Raw genomic sequence first — 9,743 nt, 5'->3', positions numbered from 1 at the left:
ATCAAGGAGAATTAAATTTAGCTATTTTAAGTCCTAAAAAGCATGTTTTCACTCTTAAGCACAATTAAAGGAGAATATAAAAAACCATGCTATTTCATTGAATAAATGTGGGTAAAAGGTGATAAAATCCCCTAAATTCAATACAAGATAAACCGTCAAAACGGGGTTTGTCTATAGCACTATTTATATCAACAATATATATTAGTCACAAAAAAATATCAATAATATAACAATATATTATTTTAATAGATGTTTACAAAAGAAATAATAAAAGAAAACAATTAAGTTCAAATCCCTCCACCGAGATCAAAAGGCTCCACTGTGCAGAAAATTTCAAAATTACGCCCGCCATTTAATCCCTCCTAACCTACAATGCCATTTATTAACGGTCCTCTCTTTTTCTCTCTCAAATTATTTATATACCTTCCTCAGTCTCAGAGGTACGCTATTCAAATCTGCTCTCTTTCTTTCTCTATCGTTGTTGAGTTCCCTCCAATTTTCTGAGATGGCATCATCTGCTTCCACTTCAAGGCACTCTGTTCCCCAATCTCGCAAGCAAAAGGCCCTCGGTCTCCTATGCACTAAGTAATTACCCTCCCTCTCGTTCACTTTTAATTTAGTTAATTAATTAGTTATTATTAACACCAAATCAATATCTTCATTCACTTAATTAACTCTAATCCTGCAGTTTCCTGAGCTTGTATAATAGACACGACGTCCAATTCATCGGCCTCGACGATGCCGCCGCCCGATTAGGTGCGCCGCCGCCACTCACAATGTTAATATTACTCTCTTTTTAAACAGATCCAACAACATTGAAGCCGACAAAAAAGGTTAAACAACAATTTGATCATTGTTTCAGGTGTTGAGAGAAGACGGATCTATGATATCGTCAATATTCTCGAGAGCATCGGGGTCAGTTTTCTAATTTTCTTTTTTTCGGAATAAGTTTTGTTAGTTGTTTCATATTTAATGTTTGAATTTGATTCGATTTGTGTGATGAAGTAGGTGCTTGCAAGAAAGGCCAAAAATCAATATACATGGAAAGGCTTTGGAGCAATTCCTGGAGCTTTTCATGAACTCAAGGTAACTGACCTTAATTTCATATTCTCAGATCTTAATCTTTTTATTCGATTCTAAATTATATTACTAGTATTAAACAATTATTATACATTTTCCATTGAATAGGAAGAGGGATTACGGGAGAATACATATGCTTTTGAAGGCGGAAATGACAACCTAAAAGTGAGTGGAGTTTACGATCTCTGGATTCGCCTCCTTTTTTCGGTTTTAATTTGAATTTTTATTTATTTATTATTTTTGAAAAAGCGACTAGGTTAACTAAGAGCGGGAAATTGAAATTAACCTAACTAACCGTACGTTGTAGGGGTCTGATGACGAGGATGATGAAGAAGCATTTTCTAATCCTGGGACCGGGAGTCAAAATGAAAAGTCCAATTCCAATTCAAATTCAAACTCTACAACACTTTCAAAATCTCTCAAAAATGGTAATTTTTCTTTCTTTCTTTCTTCGTATTTTTTCCAAAGAAAATTAAGCAAATTCATTAGTCGATGTTTATCTTCAATGGTCAGTGATTAAGAATAAAAATGTTGATATGGACTCTTCATAAAATTAAAATTGCATAGGTTTATCAAATTGTTCTAATTTTGGAAACGTTCCCATTTGATTGATTTCGGGTTATAATTCATGCTCGTAAGTTTTGCTAGTTAAACAGCTCAACAGAATGCAATAACTTTCAAACTTAAAGAACCAAAAAAAAAAAATAATAATAATAAAGAAATAGAGTACGCAATGTGAATATACGATGTTTAATTAAACACCCCAAAAAAAAATACGATGTTTAATTAATTGATTAATTGATATATTCTCAAGATTACATGTGCATTGTATTTGCAGATAATCGAAGGGAAAAATCTCTGGCGCTGCTTACTCAGAATTTTGTAAAGCTATTTGTTTGCTCTAATGTAAGGGTTTCCAGAAGTTTCTGAAATATTCTAATTTGAATTATTAATTTTTATTTTATATAATTAAAAATCGATCGATTGGTCACCCTACAGATAGAAATGATCTCCCTTGACGAGGCTGCGAATTTGTTGCTTGGAGATGGCCACAGTTCATCATTAATGAGAAGTAAGTCGTTACTATACTACCATCTTAAGCTACTGTTTTTTATATTTGACAAATGGGACCAAGTTTAATTTAAATACATTGTTGATATTATAAAATGTTCTATACAAATATACATAAGTAATAAATAATTAATAATGATTAACTATATCTTATTAATTTCATAAGACTTACTATATATCTAACAATTTTACCAAAATATATGATTGGATGTAATAGGGTATTTAGATTATATCTTAGGATTAATTAGGATTAATGCATAATATAGTAATCATCGTCAAGATGATAACTTTAATCCAAAAAATTGTTTCATCCATAAAACTCACTGAAACCATACATCACATTCTGTTCATTTTTGCATAATTAGTTAATAGTAAAAATTCGCGTATAATTTTCTTTATATAAAGTTAATAATAAAAATTATTAGATAATAATTTAGTCAAATTTTTAAATTATATAATGGTCACCGATGGTGACTATTAACTTCACATGAACATAATTACATGTAAATTTTTACCTTCCTTTAATTATATATAGTAAAACTACATTAGATCAGATTTACTTATATACATGATTTCAAATTTTCAATTAAAATTAGCGTCTGGAGAATCTATTTCCAAATAACAATTAATAACCACTATCCTTCACTTATACTTCCTTTTTCCTGTCTTTACAGCAAAAGTAAGACGCCTATATGATATTGCAAATGTGTTGTCCTCCATGAACCTTATCGAGAAGGTGATTATTATTACAGTTTCTTTATTATTTAGTTATTTGCTGAAAATTTTGGGTTTACCATGTTCTTGTAGTACTGTAGTAGGGTTATAAACTATGATTTTAATGGGATAGATCTAATTAGAGGTTTAAATATCTTATTATTTATTAATAATGAATGAGGTGTAGATTGAATACGTAACACGTGTATGAATTGAATACAGACCCATACCACAGATACAAGAAAACCAGCATTCAGGTGGCTGGGTTTGAGAGGGAAGGCACCTAACGAGTCCATTCAAAATTGTTCAAATCCAAACGAGTCTAGGAAAAGAGCGTTTGGAAGTGATGTCACAAACATCAGTTTTGAGAGGAACATAGTGGAACTAGGGGACTTTGCCTCTAAGAAGCTGAAAAAACTGGACAATGGTAGTGACATAGGTCAAGCAAATAGTTTTCAACAAGCTTCAAAGGGTTTTCAGTTTGGTCCTTTTGCACCCTCTTATGTGCCCAAAGTTGAAATACCCGAGAATAATAGTGTGAAGAAGGTTCATGATTGGGACAGTCTAGCAATTAAACATCGTCCACAATACCAAAACCAAGGTAACGAATATTTCTTCCATTCGTAATTCGTTGTATACTTGTATAACTCATCAAATATAAACTGTTTGATTGATATATAGTGTCTGATGATGGGTTTTGATGCAGCTTTAAGAGAACTATTCTCCCATTACATGGAAGCATGGAAATCGTGGTATTCAGAAGTTGTTGGGAAGAATCCAATGCAGATTTAATAACCCTATTAGTAATTATGACCAAGTCAAACTGTGTATAGCCGTCCATTGTTGGTTGCATGTTCTCCATGCAACCGAAGTTACCAGTTACGGATTTTTCAATCGTGATGTTTTAGTTAGGCGGTTTTTTTTTTTAGATTCTTGGTCACATTCACAGTTTTTTAACTCTAGAGGGAAAAGCTATGTGCTCTGATTTCTTCGTTAATTTATGAAGAAAAAAAAAATGTTTAAAATCAGTTCATCCCTAAAAATATATTGCAATTTTTTTGGTTTTGTAGTTGTAATTTTCATTTTTTTTTTTAAAAAAATAAGTTTACATTCAATTGTGACAAAGAATAGTTATTTTTAGAGATATTCATGAATCATATCCGTTTTGCATATTCACGGTATATATCTGAATTTAATTCGAAAATTGCGATATTGATCCAATCCGTACACTAATAGGTTTGAATTACAGATTTATGTAGGTATTTGTATATTTGCAGATTTGTAAAAATAAATAAATAAATAAATAAATTTTTTTATATTTTATTTCAACTCATAATTATTATATATGCTGTATTATTTTATTTTTATTGTTAAAAAAATATGTTTAATAATATTTTAAGAGTAAATATATTTAAAAGAATAAAAAAATATTTTATTAATATTTTTTAATAAAAATAAACTTTTTAAAGTATATTTATATCTTTTGCTGATATATCTGAGATTCGATTCAATATGCAAATGTGAAGATCGGATTGAATTCAAACTTAAAAATCATGGGATATTGAATCTGATTCAATAATTTTAATATGGATCAAAATCTTAAGTTCTTGTTATTGTTTTTTTTTTTTTCCTTTTTAATAGACTAGGATTTACGCAATCTTAATGTTATTAATGTTATCAAATTCTTAAGTATTAATGTTATTAAGTATATTATAAATAAAACTCTACATCCAAGCAAAATTCTTATCCAAGTTTATCCAAGTTGTTGTAACAACTTTTTAAATTACATGCTGCTTCTCTTTCTCCTTCTCCGTTTGTTTCTCCTTCTCTTTTCCTTCTCCTCTTCGTTCTCTTCGTATTTCTTCTTCTTCTTCTAAATTCGCGTAGGTTCTTCTTCCCTTCTTCTCCTCTTCTTTCTTCTTCCAAATTTGCACATGCAAGTTTTTTTCTTCTCCTCCTCTTTCTTCTCTTCCTTAGAGATTATCAATTCAATTCAATTCATAACGAACCGAACATGTTATTAAAGTGAAACAATTGTATAATACTAAATGAACGAAATATTATTCATTATATAAAATCAAATTCAAAATCGCTTTCTGCATAATGTACAAAACACGTTATTAAGGTAAAACAATTGTATAATATTAAATGAATAAAATATTATCCATGATATAAAATCAAATTCAAAACATCCGTGTCTATAATTTAGAGATTATCAATTCAATTCATAATGAACCGAACATGTTATTAAGGTGAAATAATTATATAGTACTAAATGAATGGAACATTATCCATTATACAAAATCAAATTTAAAACTGTGTCGTCAAATTTAGAGATTATCAATTAAATTCAGCTTAGCAATAACATTCCATTCAATTCAATTGAAAAAATAATCCATTAGCAAAATATTAGTGTTATTGGTGATGCCGATAACAAAAGAGGAGAAGAAGAAGAAGAGGAGGAGAAGAATCTGCGTGCGCGAAGAAAGAGAAGGAGAAGGTTTGCGTAAATTTGAAAGAAAAAGAAGAGGATGTATGCGCGTATTTGAAAGAAGAAGAAAAAGAAGCAGCTTGGGAGAGTAGAAGAAGAAAAAAGTGTAATGACACTCTTTTAATGAGAGTGGTTTTTGTTGGTACCGAACCTACTTGAATAAATTTGGATGGAAAAATACTTGAATGTGTAACAATCCTAATATATTATTATATTACACAAAAATCAGTTACCAATCAATTATTATATAAGAATATGTATTTAATATTTATGAAAAAATTTAATTATTTCAATTATTAATTATTAAAAATATATATATAATGACATATAATATATACACAAATATACAAATGCTGTATCTGTATACATGGAGCATTTTTATAACGCTATATTAATAGCCTATGCCATAATTCATGACCCTCCCTTTCCCAAAGGTTTTTTTAAAGAAATATCAGAAACGATACAACAGCTCAAACTCGAGATAAGTGGCATCGATCATAATGAGAATCATTTTATTTTATTCATAGGTAAAATTGGGAATAAAGTTTCAGCATGCAATATCCATATGCATACAAATAGACATATAGTAAAGCCAACGAGTGCCAAATAGCACTGTTCTACATAGACATCCTACACTCACTATCACTCCCAAACATAACGAGGTACTGCCTAACCTTATCGGATCTCAGATTCCCAATACCAATTTATCATATCTCAATATGGTTACTTATCACAGCTTTGAAGGAGACTGGTACCAGCCCCATGGATCATTAGAGATATACTGAGTAACTTGCTTCACGCTCAAGTAGTTGTCAAGTCCCCTGAAAATAAATAAATAAAAGATACTCAACTAACATTTCCTTAATAAATTATTTATCCAGATTTGGCATTAATACAAGTTAGAAGTGTGTTCTCTCCATTGCATTGCAAGGAGAATTCTGCTAAAAAAAAAAAAAGGGACCATACCATTCTCCTAATTCGCGACCAAAACCACTACGTTTCGTGCCTCCCCATGGAGCTTGAGTAAAACATGGTTGAGAGCAATTGATCCATACAATTCCAGCCTTAAACGCCTGCATTGAACCAAGATAGTTTACTCAATTAAAGATGCAATCCAATTCTTTCCTTGTTTCCAATGACAACCTAGGATCAGTCCCACCTTAGATACACGATCACATCTTTCAAGGTCATTTGAAATGACAGCAGCTCCTAACCCATAGCTGTAAAATATCAAGGCATACATAACACAAATATCAATAGACTAAAAAAGGAGGAGAAAAAAGCCAATGAACGAGTTAATATCAGTTTGCAAAATATCATCCACTCACATGGTGTCATGTGCTAGATCGAGAGCCTCTTCCTCAGTACTAAATGTTTTTACACAGAGCACGGGTCCAAATACTTCTTCTTTCCAAATTTGCATGGAGGTAGTCACATCCGTTATAATGGTTGGTTCAATAAAAAATCCATTCTTTAGATGCTGCCATCAAATTTGTGAAAGGCGAGGGGGGATCAGTTTCATGACAGTTGCAAAGTACATAACTGACCACACTTTCAAAGAAAGTATAATCATTTGGTCATACCTCTGGACGAGATCCACCAGTCAAAATGGTTGCGCCCTCACTCTTAGCATTTGAGATAAACTTCAATATTTTTTCATACTGAACCATAAAATTGAAATATTAAATATTGCATAACAAAATCTTTGTTCAAGAAAACAGTGTTAAGATTAATAAAATGTTTGAAGTACAAAACCAGAAGCAAAGCTAAATCACAGGAACATATAAACAATGTTTAGAAGAAGGTTCCTTCTCTATCATATTCAAATATACCTGTCCTTCACTAACAACAGGGCCTAGCCTGCAACCTTCTTCAAAGGGATCTGAAACTTTGATGTTTTTGGCCCATTTGACAAGGGTATCCAAAAATTTTGCTGCTATACTTTCCTGAAACAATAACAATATCCAAGTTTATCAGTTTCTGCAAAAAGTCTGGATATGTCTAACCACAATTAATGTTGATAGTATGATTATTCTCATATATGCAAAAAACAAACAAATAAAAAGAAAGAAAACTACAAACGTTTAGAAAACGCATTCATTATTATGGAAGGAGTGGGCAACCGAAATCTATCGAACTTACATGAACAATAAGGCGGGAAGTTGCACTGCATATCTGACCATTTGTCCAGAAGCAACCAAAGAGGGTCCATTCAGCAGCTGTTTAAATCAGCGGGAAAGAATTAACAACTATTGACTTCTATATAAGAACCTTTTTAAATGATGCATTGGTTGTCCAACTTTAGTAGGCACTGACCCTTGTCAAGATCAACATCCTCAAAAACAATGATTGGGCTTTTTCCACCAAGCTCTAGTGAGACAGGCTGCCAAAAAACCACAATTTGGATATTACACGAACACATGAAGAAAGGACAATGAGATTATGAAGGAAGCAAAAGAGGTTTCTATCACTTATTGAGTTTGCTTGTGTGTGTTCATTCTATCAAATCCAAAGGATAACATGAACTGCATATAATTTCCAAATAATAGTGCTTAGAAATACCTTGATTAATTGTGCAGCAGCTGTCATAACCTTGCTTCCAGTTGCAGAGCTTCCAGTAAAGGCAATCTGTTTGAAAAATTGTCGAAATGGCTGTAAAGTCTTGATACTTACAAGAGAAAGAAAAAGATGCAACCCTTTATAATTCCAAATATACCAAAAACTAAACGCAATCTAACCTTGTCTACGTCAGGGTGGGAAGCTAAGGGAGCACCAGCATCAGGGCCTAATCCAGTGAGAATATTTAATACACCCGGAGGAAGGCCCACTTCTTTGCATATGTCAGCCAGCTCCAAACATGTCCTAAAATAAAGCAAAGCATAGCCATATAGTTCAGCAAAAATAACCAAGACTCAAAAAGAAGCAAAGATTTTGCAAGAGCTGCTGAGAAACATACACAGATGCCAATTCAGAAGGCTTCAATATCGCAGCACAACCAGCTGCCAGAGCAGGGGCAACCTTCCATGTAGCCATTAACAGAGGATAGTTCCTAAAACATGATATCTAGTTAGCCATCAAGATAGCAATTTTGCTAACAGAGAGAGGTGACAACAATGATCGAACAACCGAAAAACAATACACAACAACTGAATTTCTACCTTTCTATCCTACTATTATTCTTTATTTTTCATCACTCATTGCCACTTATACAGAAACTAACTTCTAGATTCTAACACCAGTTAATAAGGCAAATTTTAAAGAGAAGAAAAAGACAATACCATGGGGTGATTAATCCAACAACACCAATGGGTTCTTTGAGGACATAACTCTTGAAAGTTTCCATGGGAAGAGAAACGGTTGCCTTCTGCTTAGCGTCGAGTTTCTCGGCAAGGTCAGCGTAGAACTCGAAGCAACCAGCAACATCATCCTAACATAAAATCAAGCGTGAATCAGAGAATTACAGTAACAATCAGAGAGAATCATCTGAAATTGAAGCAGAATTGAAGTACCATGTCCCAGGCAGCTTCATCGAGTGGTTTTCCGCAATCAAGGGATTCAAGCTTAGCGAGGTGATCCTTTCTCTCGACGACCTTGGCAGCGATGGCGCGGAGATAGCGGGCTCGGTGAGCGCCGGAAGCAGAAGGCCAGTCGTTGCCTTTGTTGCGGTTGAGTGCTCTTCTAGCGGCGGCGACGGCGGCGTCTACATCCTCCTTGGTGGCAGCTGGAATGTCCCCTGAGATTCAAGAAAGAAAGGGATCTGAGGAAAAGAAAGAGCGCGAAATAGAAATGAAGAGAGAGAGAAGGGTATGTAACTAACCGACGACTTGCTGAGTGGAAGGGTTGATAATTGGAATTCTGTTACTGAGGATGGGGGGCTTCCATTCTCCGTCAATGAACAACTGTCGAGTTGGGATTGGGATTTCCATTCTCAAGTCTTATCGCAGTGTTGCTGTGCCTGGTGGAGTCGGTAAGAAGGAGCAGTAGTGATGATCCCTCAATACTCATTTGACTCTTGGACTTGAGCTGCTTTTCAATTTTTTTAGTAAGCAAAATTTCGCTGGATTTTTTTTTATTTTTAAGAATAAATTGACAAAAACATACATAAAAGAATTTGTGTAAAGAAAAATATACACAACAGATTATAAATATAAAAAATATATTTAAAATATTATTTTTGATGAACAAAAATACTGTGGTAAGTAGATTTGTGAAGCTCGGATACACTTTTTTCTATTAAAATCGATTTTTCAAGTGTATTTTTTATTTTTTTATATTTATCATATTTCGTATATATTTTACGAAAATATGCAATGCGTGAAGTATTTACTATTATGTGTCATGTTATTAGATGGAGTTAATTACTATTTTTGTGTCTAACGTTTTGGGT

General features: G+C 32.8%; 2 protein-coding genes across 2 annotated transcripts; one reads left to right on the top strand and one right to left on the bottom strand.

Moving 5' to 3' along the window:
* The first annotated feature begins 438 nt into the window (after nt 1–438).
* LOC130942203 (E2F transcription factor-like E2FE) lies at nt 439–3,884 on the top strand. Its single transcript, XM_057870905.1, has 11 exons — nt 439–585; nt 689–756; nt 863–915; nt 1,009–1,086; nt 1,189–1,245; nt 1,388–1,508; nt 1,919–1,986; nt 2,080–2,152; nt 2,826–2,887; nt 3,088–3,466; nt 3,572–3,884. Exons 1-11 carry the CDS (start codon nt 506–508, stop codon nt 3,655–3,657), a joined length of 1,125 nt encoding a protein of 374 aa, XP_057726888.1. The 5' UTR covers nt 439–505; the 3' UTR covers nt 3,658–3,884.
* Nucleotides 3,885–5,847: 1,963 nt separating this feature from the next.
* Nucleotides 5,848–9,380, bottom strand: LOC130938960 (aminoaldehyde dehydrogenase 2, peroxisomal). Its single transcript, XM_057867195.1, has 14 exons — nt 9,174–9,380; nt 8,866–9,089; nt 8,635–8,783; nt 8,313–8,405; nt 8,095–8,218; nt 7,919–7,984; nt 7,673–7,739; nt 7,499–7,575; nt 7,189–7,302; nt 6,940–7,017; nt 6,685–6,836; nt 6,516–6,576; nt 6,323–6,429; nt 5,848–6,177 (listed from the first exon to the last, which is right to left on the bottom strand). The coding sequence occupies exons 1-14, from the start codon at nt 9,280–9,282 to the stop codon at nt 6,087–6,089; spliced, it is 1,512 nt and encodes a 503-aa protein (XP_057723178.1). The 5' UTR covers nt 9,283–9,380; the 3' UTR covers nt 5,848–6,086.
* Between the last annotated feature and the right edge of the window lie 363 nt (nt 9,381–9,743).

This window comes from Arachis stenosperma, chromosome 1 (genome assembly GCF_014773155.1).
Source record: "Arachis stenosperma cultivar V10309 chromosome 1, arast.V10309.gnm1.PFL2, whole genome shotgun sequence".
Taxonomy (NCBI): Eukaryota; Viridiplantae; Streptophyta; class Magnoliopsida; order Fabales; family Fabaceae; genus Arachis; species Arachis stenosperma.
The sequence above is the reverse complement of the archived record's forward strand: the minus strand, read 5'-3'. Positions and strand labels throughout refer to the sequence as shown.